Source organism: Brachionichthys hirsutus, chromosome 15 (genome assembly GCF_040956055.1).
Source record: "Brachionichthys hirsutus isolate HB-005 chromosome 15, CSIRO-AGI_Bhir_v1, whole genome shotgun sequence".
NCBI classification, from domain to species: Eukaryota; Metazoa; Chordata; class Actinopteri; order Lophiiformes; family Brachionichthyidae; genus Brachionichthys; species Brachionichthys hirsutus.
Genome location: NC_090911.1, coordinates 3,527,281 through 3,545,668, shown reverse-complemented (window position 1 = coordinate 3,545,668; position 18,388 = coordinate 3,527,281). Strand labels below are relative to the sequence as shown.

General features: G+C 44.9%; 2 protein-coding genes across 2 annotated transcripts in view; one reads left to right on the top strand and one right to left on the bottom strand.

Annotated features, from left to right (window-relative positions):
* The window catches only part of LOC137904220 (supervillin-like), a 28,607-nt gene extending 16,109 nt beyond the window's left edge, over positions 1 to 12,498 (top strand). Inside the window, exons 19-41 of the mRNA XM_068748370.1 lie at positions 63 to 104; positions 653 to 730; positions 1,039 to 1,183; positions 1,946 to 2,041; positions 2,633 to 2,713; positions 2,811 to 2,988; positions 3,071 to 3,249; positions 3,502 to 3,657; positions 4,126 to 4,262; positions 4,373 to 4,520; positions 4,592 to 4,737; positions 5,430 to 5,605; positions 5,913 to 6,060; positions 6,298 to 6,577; positions 7,756 to 7,907; positions 8,238 to 8,337; positions 8,553 to 8,760; positions 8,867 to 9,000; positions 9,084 to 9,239; positions 9,333 to 9,476; positions 9,808 to 9,929; positions 10,021 to 10,176; positions 11,767 to 12,498. Coding sequence (XP_068604471.1) covers positions 63 to 104; positions 653 to 730; positions 1,039 to 1,183; positions 1,946 to 2,041; positions 2,633 to 2,713; positions 2,811 to 2,988; positions 3,071 to 3,249; positions 3,502 to 3,657; positions 4,126 to 4,262; positions 4,373 to 4,520; positions 4,592 to 4,737; positions 5,430 to 5,605; positions 5,913 to 6,060; positions 6,298 to 6,577; positions 7,756 to 7,907; positions 8,238 to 8,337; positions 8,553 to 8,760; positions 8,867 to 9,000; positions 9,084 to 9,239; positions 9,333 to 9,476; positions 9,808 to 9,929; positions 10,021 to 10,176; positions 11,767 to 11,853 — 3,249 coding nt within the window. The 3' untranslated portion in view covers positions 11,854 to 12,498. The remainder of the gene's footprint in view (positions 1 to 62; positions 105 to 652; positions 731 to 1,038; positions 1,184 to 1,945; positions 2,042 to 2,632; positions 2,714 to 2,810; positions 2,989 to 3,070; positions 3,250 to 3,501; positions 3,658 to 4,125; positions 4,263 to 4,372; positions 4,521 to 4,591; positions 4,738 to 5,429; positions 5,606 to 5,912; positions 6,061 to 6,297; positions 6,578 to 7,755; positions 7,908 to 8,237; positions 8,338 to 8,552; positions 8,761 to 8,866; positions 9,001 to 9,083; positions 9,240 to 9,332; positions 9,477 to 9,807; positions 9,930 to 10,020; positions 10,177 to 11,766) is intronic.
* Positions 12,499 to 13,468: 970 nt separating this feature from the next.
* Positions 13,469 to 15,113, bottom strand: LOC137904969 (acyl-coenzyme A thioesterase 1-like). The gene is made up of 3 exons (XM_068749195.1): positions 14,660 to 15,113; positions 14,249 to 14,451; positions 13,469 to 14,077 (listed from the first exon to the last, which is right to left on the bottom strand). The coding sequence occupies exons 1-3, from the start codon at positions 15,111 to 15,113 to the stop codon at positions 13,469 to 13,471; spliced, it is 1,266 nt and encodes a 421-aa protein (XP_068605296.1).
* Between the last annotated feature and the right edge of the window lie 3,275 nt (positions 15,114 to 18,388).

Genomic DNA, 18,388 nt, shown 5'->3' with positions numbered 1-18,388 from the left:
CAATGGTGCGTGCCCCCTTCCCTCCCGCTGATCGAGTACTTCCCCTGTGTTTAACCCCTCAGGAGGACGACTACTCTGCTGTGCCTGTGTCTGAACAGCTGTGGGTAAGCCCTGCATGCACACAGTGCCTGAACCAATCAGCTCTGTGTAGGACCTGTGCTGTCCAATCACGGCGTCTCCTGAATCTGTGGATGGATGGTTTTCTGACGCTTCCTTTAGCCTTTTGCTGGTTTGTCCTTCTTACAGCAGCGTCTTCTGCTCTGCTCTGCATTATTTACACATCTTACATTTAAAAGACCAATCGCTGCTTTATGCACCTTTAAGTTAGGCTGCGCTTTCACTGAATAGATGATGCCATTTATTGATTATTGATCTTCATTAGTGTGATGAACCATGTTTAGATGGGAAATAGCTTTTACAGTTGTCTGCTTTCTATGAAGTGGAAGCACTTACTGCATTGTATGAAACACCAGGATTAATTTCACTTTTACTGTTCCTCAATAATAAAAGCATTAGACTATGTTCTATTCAAACCAGCTTCTTGCCTTGTCTCGTTTGCATGCCGCCATCATCTGCATGCTCATTGATTTTGCTTCCATTTCCTTATTTTCTTTGCCATCTTTCACTTTTCTATCCGCCTGTACATTCTCAGGAACCTGTGTTCTCTTCCACCTATTCTCCTCCTATCTCCCTTGGTCAAAAGTGTCAGTACATTGACCATCACAGCCAGGTAAGGACATGCAATTGGAGCATTGAAATGCATGAACTGGGGCCTTTTCCACTTGGTTTTCAGCTTAGCATGGTGTTGGGATTTATATGCCTCTATGAGTCATCATTCCTACTACAGAATGAAGTACTGTAGATGATATTAAAGGATATTAAATCAACACGCTTGAGTGCATCAAACCTTTTTATATGTGCTTGCTCTTGAGGGAACTGTGGATGCTCATGAAGTTATAGTGCGTTTTGTCTTAGACATGATCGAGTTATTTTGGATCTTAGGACCTCATTGTGCAGCGTTTACTGTTTTGTTTGCAGACGGGAGAGGACAACGAGGCCCAGATGACCATTGAAGAGAGAAAACAAATGATTTCTGTTCGTGAGGATGCCTGGAAGACGAAGGGCAAAGGAGCAGCCAATGACTCGACCCAGTACACCGTGGCTGCACGTATGGTCAAGAAGGGTCAGTGCAGCCATCATAGTATTAGAGGCCGTTTAAAATGAGTTTTTTTGCATAAAAAATACTTTTGTTTGGCCTACAGTTCCACAACAGTTCAGTCCAGTGTTGTTTTGGTGGTCTGAAAACACAAAGCTTTGGAAAGTGACACCATTACTGTGAAGACATGACCGCACTTCATGCATTAATATTGAATAATTAGCTGAATAGAGCAATAATAGGAATAATCCTTTTAAAAGATTTTTGTCCTCCTCCGAACTGTAGATTTGGTGCATCATTAATGTGATCAGCGGAGATGAACCATTAATACTGTCAGTATAGGAATGCAAAACCTTTTTAAAAATATGAAGGCATTTATAGCCCCCACTTTTAGTAAGAATAATCTTATAATAATCAATCAATCAATCAATCAAACAATACTTTAAGGTTGTTTCTGGACGAGTGCACAAACTGAGGTGTTGATCTGAATTTCACTGTGAAAAGCAAGACTGCAGCTGCTTCATGGAGGATGGATGCTACAAAGTGCCCTGATATTTAAAGTCACATGAAATAGTTTTCCAATCTTTCCTATCAACTTTCTCCTTTCCAACATTTTTTAGTAGTAGTAGGTAGTATACAAATACGTATTTTATATACTTGCATTTTTATTGGCAATAAAATAACACTTTAACTTTAAAAAGGATATGGCTGAATCACGTCTATAAATGTGTTATCATACATTACATGTAAATAGTAATCCTGACCCATCGTATCTGCGCCTGTCTGCAGGCCTGGCCGCCCCCTCCTCGGTCATCAGCCCCATCCTGTCGCCGGTATCCACCAAACTGAGGAGCAGCATGCCCGCTGTCAGCAAACCTCAGGAGGGTGAGTCTGATTGGTTTCCTGCTTCAGCCTTTATCAGTCTGTGCTCCTGTAATCGTAGGGTCGGGGGAGCAGGGTTCTCACCTCTACCAGCCACCGCTGTCCGGCCCCCGTAAGGTCGGGGGAGCAGGGTTCTCACCTCTACCCCAGTTGTTATTCCTAGTTTCTGGAAAATATTGGGAATTAACACCAATCATTTCTGTCAAGCAAATTCTCTTGAGCCTTGTAATAATGCATAATAAGGCATTTGTTTATATAGCGCTTTTCAAGGCACCCAAAGATGCTTTACATTGTGCATTATTTATTCACTCCATACTTACTGGTGTTGAAGCTACTGTTGTAGCCACAGCTGCCCCGGGGTAGATACAGCTGCCCTGGGGCAGATACAGCTGCCCTGGGGCAGACTGACAGGAGCAAGGCTGCCAATTTGCACCAGCCTGCAAAATACAAGCCTGTGAGGCAGCAGAGAAGCTGCCTCACAGCCGCAAAGAGGCAAAGGTAACACGTGGCGTGTAACACCTCACCGTTGTTATAGGCCCGTTTTCATTCAATTTACTTTTCTACATTCGTAACATACTTTTCCTGAATTGATAGAAATTGAGGCCGGACCAAACATGGAACTGGATAAGAAGCTTGACAAGCTGGAGAGCTTCTTGGGGCGTCTAAATAGCAAAGGTGTGTCCTTCTGATTGCTGCTTTGAAGTGATATTTGATGACGTGTTTTTGTCTGCCTGAACTTCATTTAGTCCTCCTCCTTTCATTTGTTGTTTAGTGGCAGGTCTGCAGGAAACCACCATAACAGTGACACAGAAGGCTGTGAAGGAAGTGATGAAGCTGGATGATGAGCTCTTCTCAAAGTTCTACAGACGAGTGGCTGAATTTCCACACATTCCAACGAGGCTTGAGATAAATGAGGACTTTGACTCCATCTTTGGCTCCCAGGGTCCCAAGTACGAAAATGAGCCAGTAGTGATGACTGCCTCATAAATATCACTCATCGACCTGCATTTTCATCGTCCTCTCCGTTTCCAGGTTGCCTTCGGCCATGGTGCAACATAAACGCTCTGTCCGTCCATCGAGGAATGTCCAGTCGTCCAGAAACCCTCTGAAGATGCTGGCAGCCAGAGAGGACATCAGACACGAATACACCGAGCAGAGACTGAACGTAGCACAGCTGGAAACAAAAAGGATGAAGGCAGAGAAGAATGAGAGTAAGGCTGCTGGCATGTGCCTTTGCATGAACATGCAGTTCTGAATGTGGAAAAGTGGAACACATTATTGTTTACAGCCTGCAAAACGGCATCAATGTTTGCTTCTTTGTAAATAATGCTAAGTGGAAATGGAACCTTAATACAACACAACAGTGTTTATAGCAGCCATTTCCCCCATAAAGTCTTAATGAAGTATTTATGTTGTTTCTCTAATGTGCTGTAGCCTTAAAAATTGTGCGCTTTTCACTCCAGCTTATAGAACATCTGAGTACTCTGAAGCCGCTCTGGCGGCTCTGGCCAGTAAGGAGAACTTCAGCAGTGTGAGTCTGCGCAGCGCCAACGTCATCGAGCAGATGTCCAACAACAGCGCGGTGCCGTACAAGAACCTCCTGCTAATGCAGATCAAAGGTTAGAACTGTTTGTACCACGGGCCGAAATGATCAAGCTGGTGGAGCCCAGAATGCAAAGGCGGAGGCAAGAAGCAAAAAGTTCAAGCAACTTCACTGAAATATTTGCAGAGAAATACAGAATGACAAGGAGTTGGAAAATATATAACAAAAACCAGACTATAGTCAAAATCATGCAATCAGACGGGACACGCAACATGTTCAACATGAGTTCACATATAGTTTACAGTTTATTGAGTCAGCTTGAAACCAACAACCAAAGTCCACCAAGAATGTGCACGGCGAGTCAAGTCCAAACAATCAAGGAATAAATCAATGACAAGTCTCGATTGCACCTTGTTTTATTGACCACTAGATGTCCTGCTCGAGTTCTGCATCGTTGAAGCCTCGAGTCATGAACCATTTTTTAATCAAGGGTCGTCGCTTCAACAAATCCTCGATCGGCCATCACTAACACTATTTTCTTCAGGTCGACGGCACGTCCAGACAAGACTAGTGGAGCCCAGAGCCTCGTCGCTGAACAGCGGCGACTGTTTCCTGTTGGTCACTCCAGAGCACTGTGTTCTCTGGATAGGAGAGTTCTCAAATGTCATCGAGAGGGCAAAGGTGAGTGCTGTAGTTCAACTGGAGACTCACAATCAAGAGTTGTTCGTCCAGCAGCAGAACATTCAGCGCTTGTCTCTGGCCAAACAACAGATCTTGTTTCTTGCCTGTAGGCGATAGACTTGGCCTCCTACATCCAGATGAAGAAGGACATGGGCTGCAGGGCGAGTCAGGTGCAGACCATTGAGGAGGGGCTCAGCCCAGAGGGTCCAGATACCCAGCAGTTCTGGACAATTCTAGGAGGACAGGCTGCTTACCAACGTAAGACAAGACATCTTTGCATGCATGCACAGTTAGACTGACACGCGACACCCTCCGTAATCTCGCTGTAGCGGCAGGCCCACTGGAGGAGGATGAGCAGTTTGAGAACGCTATTGTGGAAACCAACTGTATCTTCAGACTGGTGGATGACAAACTGGTTCCTGATGACGACGAATGGGGAAAGGTCCCTTGTACCTCTGTGCTGGAGTCGAAGGAGGTCAGTGGGATATGGAGTCAGCGTTTTTATTTCGGATTAGATGAATAGCTTCATGATGTGAGCAAGATAAGCTGAGCGGTGCCTTGTAGTGTCTCAGAGAGGCGGTGGCTACAGGGCAGTGTCAGTATGGAGCCGTAGTCCTGCTAGTAATCACCAGACTGAAAATGACTAGGTCAAGGGTGAGTGAAAAGCACCCTAAGCATCTGTGATGCTCTAGAGTAGGGCGTCTAAGGGTTGCATCTCCGAATGCATTTCTTTGAGCACATTTGAACTTCTGAAGGGTGAATTTGCTCACTTATGGTTGACATTCTGCTCTGTCCACATCAGCAGAGTGAGTTTTAATAGGAGAATCTGTATCCTTTTCTAGTCTTGACTGTATTTGCTTCTAGATCAATGCATCGATTTGAAGGTCATGTTTGTAGGTTTGTCCGTGTGTCTTTTAGGACGGATTCCACAAAACCTACTCAATGGATTTTCAAAAAACTTGGAAGAAGGGTTGGACACGTAGTCAGGAAGAGCCTGTTAAATTTCAGATATGGATCCAGATAACGCGTGGAGTCAGAACTTTGTTAGATGCTAGACTTTTTTTCTGTTTTTGTCATGTGATTACCATAAACTTGTTTAATAGCTGTTGAATTAATTGGATTCAATTTGAAGGTCATGTTTGTTCTGCTGTGCTCTGCGGGACGCAGGTGTTGGTCTTTGACTTTGGGAGTGAGGTGTATGTGTGGCACGGCAAAGAGGTGACGCTCGCCCAGAGGAAAGTGGCTTTCCAGCTCGCCAAACACCTTTGGAATGGGATGTTTGACTACACTTGCTGTGATGTCAACCCGCTGGACCCGGGAGGCTGTAACACACTCATACCCAGGTGGGAAACACACACACACTCACACACACTCACACACACTGTGTGCACTGTTCACTGATAAAGATACTTCCTTTCCATCTAGGATGACCTTTAATAATTTCAGCTGTGTATTTACCATAAACATACTTCTAACCTGAACCCTGAAAACAAATCCTGAGCATGGATAGATCCTCTTTTTACAGAAATATCATTTTCATGGTCTAAAACTGAAACTGGTCTCACAAAATACGGACAAAACAACCTCACTAACATTGTTTTTTTCCTCTCAATGTCGGTACTCGTTTTTCTGTGTTATGTTCATTGACAGGAAGGGCCAGGGCCGTCCTGATTGGGCGATATTTGGAAGGCTGACAGAGCACAATGAGACAATTTTATTCAAGGAGAAGTTCATGGACTGGACTGAAGCAAAGCTACCATCACCAAAAGACGGCAGCGACCGTGTGCTTGAGCAGAAGGTGCACATCTTTGTGTTTGTTTGCATCACTAACATGTTTTGTTCTTCTATTCATTGAACTATGGTTCAAACTGGAACTGTTGGCCACACAGACGGACTAAATGTCGCTGCGTATGAAGACTTAGAGTACACCTTACCAGTAACAGCTGAATATGAGTGGTTTACGCTGCCTGTTCCATCAGGGTGGAAGTTAATAAATATAAATTCTGCAGCAATCTTTGCCTCTTTTGTCTCCCAGGACGCTCCCAGGAGAGAGTGTCGGCCTTATGACACGTCCCTGATGCTGCCTGTCCTCCAGTCCCCCATTACCACAATCATGGACGGCGTGAACGTTGGCCGTGGGTATGGCCCAGTGGAATCTGAGGACCACATGAGGACTCAGGAGATCAGCACCGTTTCAGTGGACGTCTGGCACATCCTGGAGTTTGACTACAGCCGCCTGCCACGTCAGAGCATCGGCCAGTTCCACGAGGGGGATGCTTATGTAGTCAAGTGGAAGTACATGGTCAGCACTACGGGTGAGTCACATGGCGTTTATACTGCAACACCGTATACATGCCTTATAACATGTCTTATAACTACACTTTCTCAATTCTGAGGCACTATATCAGCGGTCACTGTCAAGGGTAGGTGTAATGCTGTATCGGTAGTTCTAATGCATTATTAAGCTAAGTAAACCTTAATTATGCTAGGAAGTGAGAAAAATATTTTTATTTGAAAGAGATAATGAATTTGACATTCTTCTTTTTTCTTCATATAATCAGTCTCATTTTGAATACCCCAAATACCGTACAACCTACAGTACATGTGAAAACACGTACAACCTATACAGTACACGTGAAAACCTGTATAATCTACAGTACACGTGTAAACCCGTACAACCTACAGTACACGTGAAAACCCGTACAACCTACAGTACACGTGAAAACCCATACAACCTACAGTACACGTGGAAACCCGTACAACCTACAGTACACGTGGAAACCCGTACAACCTACAGTACACGTGAAAAGCTGTACAACCTACAGTACACGTGGAAACCCGTACAACCTACAGTACACGTGAAAACCTGTACAACCTACAGTACAGGTGAAAACCTGTACAACCTACAGTACACGTGAAAACCCGTACAACCTACAGTACACGTGAAAACCCGTACATCCAATACAGTACACGTGAAAACCTGTACAACCTACAGTACACGTGAAAAGCCGTACAACCTACAGTACACGTGAAAAGCTGTACAACCTACAGTACACGGGAAAAGCTGTACAACCTACAGTACACGTGAAAAGCTGTACAACCTACAGTACACGTGTAAACCCGTACAACCTACAGTACACGTGAAAACCCGTACATCCAATACAGTACACGTGAAAACCTGTACAACCTATACAGTACACGTGAAAACCTGTACAACCTACAGTACACGTGAAAACCCGTACAACCTATACAGTACACGTGAAAACCTGTACAACCTACAGTACACGTGAAAACCCGTACAACCTACAGTACACGTGAAAACCCGTACAACCTATACAGTACACGTGAAAACCTGTACAACCTACAGTACACGTGAAAACCCGTACAACCTACAGTACACGTGAAAACCCGTACAACCTACAGTACACATGGCTGGTAAATGCCCAGTTCCCAGTGACGTATTAAATGCATGACGGCTTTGTGTGTGTCCCAGTTGGTCGCAGGCAGAACCCCGAGGCGAGGAGCAGTGGGCCCGGCAAGGAGAGATGCTGCTACTTCTTCTGGCAGGGTCGCCACTCCTCCGTCAGCGAGAAAGGGACATCGGCACTGATGACGGTGGAGCTGGATGAGGAGCGAGGAGCACAGGTAGAGGAGAGCAGGCTAAATACCTCAAATCTGAACTGGAAGAGAAGGTAAAAGGAGAGGCGGATGTGAGGCCACTTAGTGACTCTGTAAGGCAGTGGCTAAACCCAGGGCCGTCAACAGACTCGCTGGGGCCCGGGACAACATACCCGGTTGTCCCCCCCCTGTCGACGGGCCTGGGAAAAACCCACACTCATCGTTCAGCATTGATAGTTAACACGTGATATTCAGATATTTCTTGATGACAGTAGTTTTTGCAGATTGCTGCTAGTGTATGAGTATAACACTGTGTACTGTACTATTCAAATTCGACTTTGTTCCTTTGTGTCACAGGTTCAGGTGCAGCAAGGAAAGGAGCCGCCCTGTTTCCTGCAGTGCTTCAATGGAGGCATGATTGTTCATGCTGGCAAGAGGGAGGAGGAGAACTCTCAGAGTAAATGATGTCACATTTAGGCCTTGTACTACTGAGTTTTACAGGATATATATGAGGACATTTAATTCTACAAGACATGGTGACTCAATCTGGATGTTCATATTTCACCTATATAATACCATCACAGTCATATTTGGATGAAGGTGCAGGGCAAAATAAATCACTGTTGTTGCATCTTCAACCTCCGCCATGCTCACCTGCTTGTCCGTGTCCAGGTGAATGGCGTTTGTACTGCGTGCGTGGTGAGGTACCGATGGAGGGCCACCTACTGGAGGTGGCCTGTCACTGCAGCAGCCTGCGTTCCAGGGCTTCCATGGTTATGCTCAACATCAACAAGGCCGCCATGTATCTGTGGCACGGCTGCAAGACGCAGCTACACACACGCAGTGTTGGAAGCACCGCCGCACTCAAAATCAAAGAACAGTGAGCATTTAGAAATATAAGACGGCCCTCAAGACATTGGCGCCAACGTGAACATGGGCGGTACTTGTGTTGCTCGATGTTCATGCATGTTGGATTGCTCTCACAGGTGTCCTCTGGAGGCTGGCCTCCACAGCAGCAGTAAGGTGAGCATCCATGAATGCGATGAGGGGGTGGAGCCACCTGGCTTCTGGGAGGCTCTGGGGAGAAAAGACCGGAAGGCGTACGACTGTATGCTGCAAGGTACTCAGTGTTGTAAAAATAAAGAAGGTGCTCCAAGTTAAACGTGGAGGAATGATTTATATAGTTGAATGTTTTTTTTTCAGATCCAGGTAAATTCAACTTCACCCCACGGCTTTTTCAGCTGAGCAGCACATCTGGAGAGTTTGTGGCGGCCGAGTTCTTTCACTTGTCCAGAGCTCCAGGTGTGATCAGCTCGCTGCCATTCCTGCAGGAGGACCTGTACAATGCTCCACAACCTGGTGAGACAGGATCACAAAGTGCCAGCAATAAGAACAGAATCAAAGGCTTTCACTAATGGGACGTTCAGATGCATTAAACGGTCTCCCTGGCAGCGTTGTTCCTGGTGGATAACTTCCATGAGGTCTACCTGTGGCAGGGCTGGTGGCCTCAGGACAGCGAAAGCACCGGCTCAGCCGGCATCCGCTGGGATGCAGACAAGAAGTGTGCAATGGAGACCGTGCTGCAGTACTGCAGAGGTTAGCTCAGAGATACACGCTTCGGATTATAGACCCAACATGTATGGCTGATGTAGCTGCAGGTTTGCAGTGTGCATGAGAAAATAAGGGTTTGGAATGAAAAGGTAAAACTTTTATTCCATCACTGTGAAATTCATTCATCAAATTGAATCTTTATGGGAAACTTATGGAGTTTGCATTTCACGACATACGCCCAAACATAGTAGCATAGCATGTAGCATAACCCTAACCGGCACATCGGAGCTACCGCTGCTGCTTTTCTTGATATGATTGACAACCTGTTGTGGCAGAAACGACAAAGACATTCAAATCAAATGATTTTCTTCTGTAGCAAAGAAAGAGAAGAAGTCACAGAAGTCTTATTTGATCCATGCCGGTCTGGAGCCGCTCACCTTCACCAACATGTTTCCCAGCTGGGAACACGGAGAGGATGTGGCTGAGATCACTGAGGGGGTCAGCAGCACGCACGCACGCACGCACTACCTGTACATTTGTATATTTTGTTGATGTGAGCTTCACACAGTGTCCTGTGTCGTGTTAGAAGGAGGCGGAGGGGTGCAACCAGATCATTCTGGTGGAGGATGTGTTGGCCAAGCTCTGTCAGAACACCTTCCCTCCGGATCAGCTGCAGGCCCGGCCACTCCCCGAGGGGGTCGACCCGCTCCGCCTGGAGATCTACCTGTCCGATCAGGACTTTGAGGTCAGTAAACCCACGAACGCCGTGGCACTAAGCCTCATGTTCTTAATTCACCGATGGCTGCAAAATGAACCCGAGTGCAATGAGCTTTGAATTACAGTATATTTCTCTTTGAGGAGGATTTTTATTCTCAATCTATTCTGGATTAGTACACCAAGTCATTTGTGCCATCCAGCCTAACTCCATCTAACTAACTTCGCAGGCAGAGATGTAGGTGAATTCAGGTAAGGAGAGACTCTGCTGTGATGCATCACCTTTTGGAGACGTCCTTCTCTTGAGCATGTCACCGTTTCTCTCGAAGTGGATTTGAATGCTCACTGTTTTTACATTCCAGCATGATGCGGGTTGAGAAGATAGTTTTAAACTCGGCTGCACGATTACATCTGAAACGATCACCCCGATTACTCTGCAGGTGTTATATCGGCTACAGTCACAATGGATTTAGCGTTCCAGTCTCTTCATTTTGTATAGCAGAAATAAAAAAACAACACATTAGCCAAATTTAGATTTTAATGCTGCAGGAAATGCAGCCTCATGGTAGCACGGGTGGTGCGGGTAGCAGGAGCTTTGCCAGTTTGCCCCTTGTGCCGGTCCCAAGCCCGGATACAGAGAGCTGCGTCAGGAATGGCATCCGGCTTAAAAATTGAACATGTTAATCGATGTAAACAAGAAAGTCATACCTTAGGGTTAGGCCTAGGGGGGAGATTAAATTAAGATATTTTAGGGTTGTATTTTTTTGGGTTTGGGTTGTTTGTTTTAGGAGCGGTGCCTTAAATATTTCAAAATTAAAATAATGACACTTTGTCATTTTGGGCAAGTGGATTTTTCACATACCATCTCAAAGATGTTAAGCAACTAATCTGCTGTGATCAATCCCTCATCTGCACTAATATGAAGGAACATTTTACAGACAGAATCCTTCAGTGATTTACTGAGAAGACAACTGACAGATTAATTGGTAAAGAAAGTCATTATCAGCCACTCCCCCAGAAGGTGAAAAGGGATTTCCTCATATTATATTTTTCATTCCCAAAGATTTCTTTCTTTCCTCAGCAGCATCCTGAAAAGCAAAGGAAAGCAAAGGGCTTCTATGTGAACTCAGACGCGGCTTTAGTGTTTAAACACTCAAATTTAATCTCCGGTGACAATAGAGATGCAAAATTGTGCAGCTGTTGTTCCTCACTTCTCTTCTCACACACACACACACACTAATTATGTTTTATTTCTATAATCCCAGATCATAACAGGAAGTTATCTCAAGGCACTTTACAGGTGTAGCAGGGAAAGACAGAACCCAACTTGCACTTGGAGCTTCGGGTTCTGAATCCATGGTTCTACTCTGCAGTTTGGCACGCTGTCCATGGTGCACAAAATGGAAGCACAGAGCTGTGGAACCTTTAAGAGGTTCCACAGAGAACTACGCTGTCGTGTTAATGTGCCGCTGTAAAGCGCCGTGGGCCGTTCACACAACTAACAGTTAGCCACGCGGCTAGCAGCCACGAGGAACGAAACGCTCCTTTGAAGTCGTGCATGACACCGCCCTGTTCATCTTCCTGATTTGTGAACTGCATGTTCCTCCTCCTCCACTTACAGACAGCGTTGGAAATGAAGAGAGAAGAATTTGAAAGTCTGCCAGGGTGGAAGCAAGTGAATGTAAAGAAAGCCAAAGGATTGTTTTAAGCCAGAGACGGTGTGTGAAGCGGATAGAAAGTGGATTGATGGGATCGAGACAGAGCAAGTTTCAATCGGTTTCGATGATGGACATGCAAAATGTATGAATGAGGAGACGGTACATGAAGAACGAGGCTGGAGGTGTGCAACATGCACGATGCTTAGTCATGCTTAACTTTTCAGCTCGACAGAACACAAATCTAAGAGGCGTGTTTGTAGTTGGAGTCTCCTCGAACCGTGGAAGTCGCTCATGGAGTCATGCACAGAGAAAATGTGCATGTTTAAACGGTTGTGTGTGTGTATATGTGTGTGATTGTATATAGTATTTTTACATGTGTGTATAGCTTTAATATGTAAATGTGTGTTTAGCTGCATCTCTTTACTTTGTATCTATGTGAAAGCATCATCCGTGTTTTTTTTGTCTGCGGTGCGAGGATGCTGTCGAGTCCTGCGTTTGATGCTCCATCCTGTTTGAGCTCTAATGTAGAGGTTTGACTTTCATGTGAAAGACAGGAAGCAGCTTGACGAACCTGAATGTATAGTGCCTTGCTTTTTTTGTGTACATTTTATATACAAGAAATTCTCGTCAGCATTTTTAAAGACTTTCTTTGTGATATAAGAGAGAACGAATAAAATCAGCAGCGCTCAACTCGAGCCATGCGTCTCGCGTTTAGTGCCTTTAACCATGATTTTAATTTCAAACACGTTTTCCTCACGCCTGACTCACATTTGTTTCCTTGATGAGAATAAATTCGGCTGGAGCGCGCAGCTCTTATGCTGGCTGGCTCAATCAGCTGATCCGACGCAGCTGTCGCAGAGCAGCTGACCGCCAGGAGGCGGGGCCTGTCACCTGTCACCTGTCACCTGTCCGGAGATGGGGCTGGCGACAGAGCGCTCAACGACACACGCAACAACCCACACAAGCCCCCGAACATACGCCAACGGCGGGGGTCGTCAGGAGATTAATGTAAACTAAACTAAAAGTATAAATGCAATAACTAAAGACATTCGGGCTTCCATGTGTTTTGGGGAACGGATGCAGAATCAAAGGTCACGCGGTCGACCTCAACTTTGTTTGGCTCTCCAAAAAGATCAAAGTGTTTGTCTATCTTCCAGTTCCTGATCTGATGGCTGTGGAATACGCCATTGCTGCTTCGTCATGTCTATTCATATGGAATATTTTTCATCTCAGTATAGGAGATCTGGATAAAATTATTTCTGACATCCTCATCGTCATCAAAACATTTAGAATTCAAGATCAAACACGAGTCAGTCATTTTGTGTTAGGCAGCTGATTCAGTTTTAATTGCAATCTTTTACAGGAGTGTTTTGAACCAGAGTTGATGCCTAAAAAAATTTACAGACAGAAGATAATTTGATGCCATAAAAATACCAACAAATATAACAGACACAATTAAAATGCTCTCCTGATAACGATTATATAGTTGTGTCTAAATTTTGGTTTCAATAATATGTCTACCAACAAACATTAGATTGCAACCTGAACTCTAATTAAAACCCAAATAAAATCATGATTGACTGGAATCTTTAATCAATAACACAACCAGAGCAGCAAAGCGGCTCAGGCGACGTCCTTCCTGCTCAGCGAATATAACTCTAGTCTCTATAACTTGGCTTTATTGTTGGTCGTATCACAGCTCAGGTGAGTTCTAAAGAACTCCTGGATCTCCCTCCACATGTGAACTTCAGCCGCAGCGTGTGATCTGGGCACCCCCCCCCACTGGACTGGTTTACCTATAAACCCATGAAAACTGGAGCTGCAGTAGGGTCCATAAGGTGGCTCCAGGTAATGTCCCGCTTCAGGATAGGACACGCTCTCAAAGTTGTCCTTCCCATGATGCTTCAGTCTCTCCAGCATCTCATCCATGTAGGCTCTGCTGTCCCAGTTGAGGTCATCCTCAGAGGCCACAAAGAGGAAACGGCCCTTCGCTTGTTCAACGGGGACCAGGCTGCCCTTGTTCTCCTCCGCCCGGGTATCAGCCATGCCATACTTGCTGATACTTGCCCCTGACTCAGTGGCGATTATCTTACTGAGATCAAACGGTAACGCAGGGAGAATTTGGCTCTTCTTGTAGTACAGAGGGAACGCTGTATTGGCAGAGCAGCCGTTGATCCACACTGTGGCCGCTACACCTGGCAGGTAAGAGGCTATAGAAAGCGCAAGATCTCCACTCTTTGACATCGATATTACACCAACTCCTTCACTGCCCACCTGCAACACACAGAGAAAAGCGTGCAGCTCAGACGTTTCCTTTACATTCAGCCGCAACACCAAGTTTACGACTGAACTTTGAGCCAGTTGTTACGTTACACTATCGACTATAAAGGCAAGCGGGGCCAACAATCAATGCTGTTATTGGACTGTACTGTTGCAACAAATCACCTTATCTTGCTTTTGTAAAAACTCTATAGCTTCCTGAAAGTAATCCAGATGAATCTCCTTAGTACTTTTCGGCTTGTTTTCGTGGCCGTACAGCGACACAGTTAGGACCATAAATCCTCGACTGGCCAGCAGCGACGCCCTTTTCTCTGACAAACCTCCACCCAAAGTGTACAGATCCAGCACAGCAGGGAAGGGACCTCCACCTGACACAGGAGACACGAGAGACAATGTTACAGTCCCAAAATGACAGAGAACCCCCCCCCCCCCAAAGGAGCCCAGTAAAATGGAAAAGTTGCACAGCTTTAGGCTCGACTGGAGGGGTCCCGACTGTCAGCAGCTGGATGCCTGAGTCATTCTACTTTAAAAATGACCTGCATTAACTTTACTAATCAAAGCAGAACAAAGACCAACCTGGAGGAGTGAACAGGACGCCACGAATACCCCCCTCATTAACACAGAGCCGGCTGACCCCGTCTCCCATCAGCAACCTCTGATTGGTCGCCTCTGCCAGCATCCTGCCCTGCCCCTCCTCCCACACAGAGAGCTTCACCACATGAGGGCTCAGAGACTTGCTTTTCTGAAACCTGGTGTGCAAAGCGTCTGCCTTCATCGACCAAAACAGACCCATGGGTTCGACCCCGACGTAGCTCCCACCGAGCGAGGGGTCTCTCTCGAGATCTAGCTCCCCGCCGCCGTCAGCCTTGTAGGTGGCCGAGGAGCTGAACACCACGCCCTTCTCATCTGTCGCTCTGGCTACCATGGTAACCACCTGTCTGGACCTCAGCCCAGCCACCTTCACCTGAAGAGGACAGTCAAACAAGCACGTGGCACTCGGCAGCAGCCTCAGCATGACTTGGGAGGACATCTCTTCACCGACTGGAGGAACCTGCAGCAAGGTGAGAAGTATTAGTGAAAGTATGCAAAGGTACACAGAAAATACACAGACAGTGAGGGGATTCATTCGATCAGGGGCGGAGTGGCTTGTGGTGCCCGAGGTTCGGTCGGTGGATGACACCCTTATTGATCAGAGATATTCATTAGTTCCAAATGAAACGTTTTACACACTCACAGAAACAACACACTCTTCTGCGTGTAATAAGCAGGTGATCCAACCCACAAACACGCAGGCAGCTACAACACTAATAATATATGTGGGGCTTTAAACACTGCTGTGATGCGTTCTGCTGAAGCAAGGTTCGGTGAGTGATGTTGTCCAGACGCGGTTTACGGACAGATCTACCGGGTAATGAAACCGGAACGCTCCTGGTGGTAAACCTGAACCAAGTATTTAAAAGCAGTCTCTGTTGAAAACCAACGTTTTTTGTTTTTTTACTGCATCTTTAGCAGAAAATACTTTTTTTTTTAATGGTTTTAATAACGTTACGCAGTTTTTTCGACTTTACATTTGTAGATCGCGCGTATTTTACGCACGCCTTGCAGCGACGAGAGCAAGACACAGAAAGAGAAACGCGCCGCTCACCTTTTTCTACTCAGCCTGACGAACGTCCACGTTTCAGTCCGGACTCCGGAGTTGTGATGTGAAGCGTCCGAATCGGGATGTTCTGGCCCCATTAGGAAGTTCAGAACTCCACAATAAAAGCCTCGTCATTTACTGAGCTGCAAAAAAAACTTGTTATGAAAGCACGGACAGGAAGTGAGATTCGAACTGATTCCAACTTAGTCCTCTGCTTCTGTTCCTGATGAACCTTCCTCCTGCAAGCGTAATAAATTAAATCCAGACTGCAGCCTGCTGACTGACAGAGACCCGCTCTTTTGATGGATGATGCATCTTTCCAGAGACAAATTGTGACTAACTATCGGAATGGGGAAAAAAGACCTGCTATTTATTATGCACTGATAATGTTATAAAACAATAATAACACAATATCAAAGTGCAATGCACTATTTGAAGTCCTATATTTGTCCTTGTTTTGAGCTCGTCATTCCGTGTTCAGCTGCTTATCACGCTTTCTGTTCTAAACTCTTCTGTATCTTGTGTCGGATCATTTATGCATTTATTCTTGTTCAGTCACTTTAGAAATAGCTTCATAGTCGCATTCAGTTTACACCCACCACAAATACACCGTAATTACACCGTATCACAAACCTGCTATTACCATGTAGAGCCACGCACGCAGAAACTGATCCAGGACAGGATGTTAGAACGCTCCTTTAGTCCCGGGTTCTTTGCAGGAATAGAGTCCCAGCGCTGCAAATCGTTGTGTGAGTGTTGCATATTAACTCAACCAAATTAATGTTCAATGGGATATGCCTCTCCGTGTGGTAATTCTTTAGAACAAAGTTCCCAGCATGAAAGTTCTGGGGTTAAAGATCAGTGCTAACAGTTAATAATAATAGTATATAGTGAATAAAAATATAAATGCAACACTTTTGTTTTTGGTCCCATTTTTCATGAGCTGAAACCTGCCTGTTTAAAGTGCATGAGCTCATGCACATTGAGAAACATTGCGTTAATGTACCGGCCGGGTAGGAAGCACGGTGTGGCTCTTTGGCATGGCTGTTCTGTGAATCCGAGCCGGGGGGCTGGGAAGGATCCTGGGCATGTTGAGTCTGCTTTGCTTTATTGGTCCAGGTCCACAAGCGAAGGCTTTCAACTTATTTAAAGTATCAAGGTGCCACAGCTTGAGGCGGGCCTCTGCTTTTCCGTACATTAACTTCCCCTATCTTCCAGATCCTCCGCCTGCAATCAGCTCATTCCGGTCACCTGCGCTCCCAGGCTCACCTGCAGCTAATCTGTAATCAGCCCTCACATCCACTCAGCTCAGACACCACAGCCTGGCCAGATTGCTCGCCATGATTCCTACTTTCCCAGCGTTCTGAATTGCCCTCCTGTGTCTTGACCCTGCTTGACCTTTGGATCTGTCTGCCTGTTTGTTCTGGTTACCCGGTTTATGAACCCTGCCTGTTTTCTGGAACTGCCCCCACCAGGATTTGTCTGCTGGTTTGGGCAGACTACCCTATTCAAATTATAAAGTCATTCTTATGCAGATGTTTCATGTCACCTCTCAGATTTATCAGGAGGGAAACTGCATTTTTTAAACAAATCAAATTTAAATCAAATCAAGTCAATTAAAGCCAAATGTTGAGAATAACGTAGGCGTGAAAAGGCCACGAAGAAATGAATATCTTGATTAAAAAACAAAATCAGAAATTTATTCAGTGAGCACCAGTTAATCAGTAAAATGTTCCTTCTCCTCAGACACTTGAGTTTTTATTTTAACAGTAACACAACCACGCATGAAAACAAACTTTAAAAATCGAAGCATGTCAAACGTCGCAGGCGTGTGTCGTCTTTACAGGTACAACTACATTCTAATCAATATTTGGTGAGATAAAATCAAATCAATCATTAAATGTGCATCGTACAAAATCTACTCTACACGAAAAAATAAAAACAAATTGGACCGCAATAAACCTCAAAATGTAAATATGTGCATGTCTCAGAATCTGAATGTAAAATCACGAGACACTATGTCCTGCACACAACACATATTGACTAAACTCTAATACTAACATTAAAGGATTTATGTTAACGTCAAGGCAGGACCCATGCTGGGAAAGAAAAGCAATCAATCTGCAATGCTATTATTATTATTATTATTATTATTATGGGATGCCACTTAGCAGTATATTAAAGTGATAAATAAAGTGATTTCCAGCAAGGGGCTCATCTAGCATTCAAATTCTCTCTAATGTAGATTTAGTCATTACAGAATGACTAAATCTTAGTGGTAAAATGTTTCTTCATTGGCCCAAAACAAAAAAATAAAAGTGTGATTGGTTGCTTTTAGCTAAAGGAAGTTGGTTCCATCCTGTTAAATACGACAGTGATTGATGTCTGACATCAGAGGGTAATACTCAAATACATCCGGCCTCAGAAGTACTCTGTCCTGTGAAATACTACACTTCTTCCCAAATGGTTCACATCGTTCTACTTAAATTGGTTGGTATTCTTAATCTTTTTATTGTCAAAAAATCTAATGCAGAATTAAAAAGAGGAAATACCTTTTATCAGTAAGTTGTGTGCACATCAAAGCCTCCTGTTTTATGTCATTTTGTTAAAACTCATCAGTGATTCACATTCATTTCACTGTTTGAATATTAAATCTGAAGTGGACA

What these genes read in the sequence shown, in the direction of transcription:
- LOC137904969 (XM_068749195.1), bottom strand. Translation starts at nt 15,113, where the DNA reads ATGTCCTCCCAAGTCATGCTGAGGCTGCTGCCGAGTGCCACGTGCTTG. An exon ending in CGTCCTGTTCACTCCTCCAG is followed by an intron (nt 14,452 to 14,659) that starts GTTGGTCTTTGT and finishes CTCCTGTGTCAG; the next exon opens with GTGGAGGTCCCTTCCCTGCT. An exon ending in TTTTACAAAAGCAAGATAAG is followed by an intron (nt 14,078 to 14,248) that starts GTGATTTGTTGC and finishes TGTGTGTTGCAG; the next exon opens with GTGGGCAGTGAAGGAGTTGG.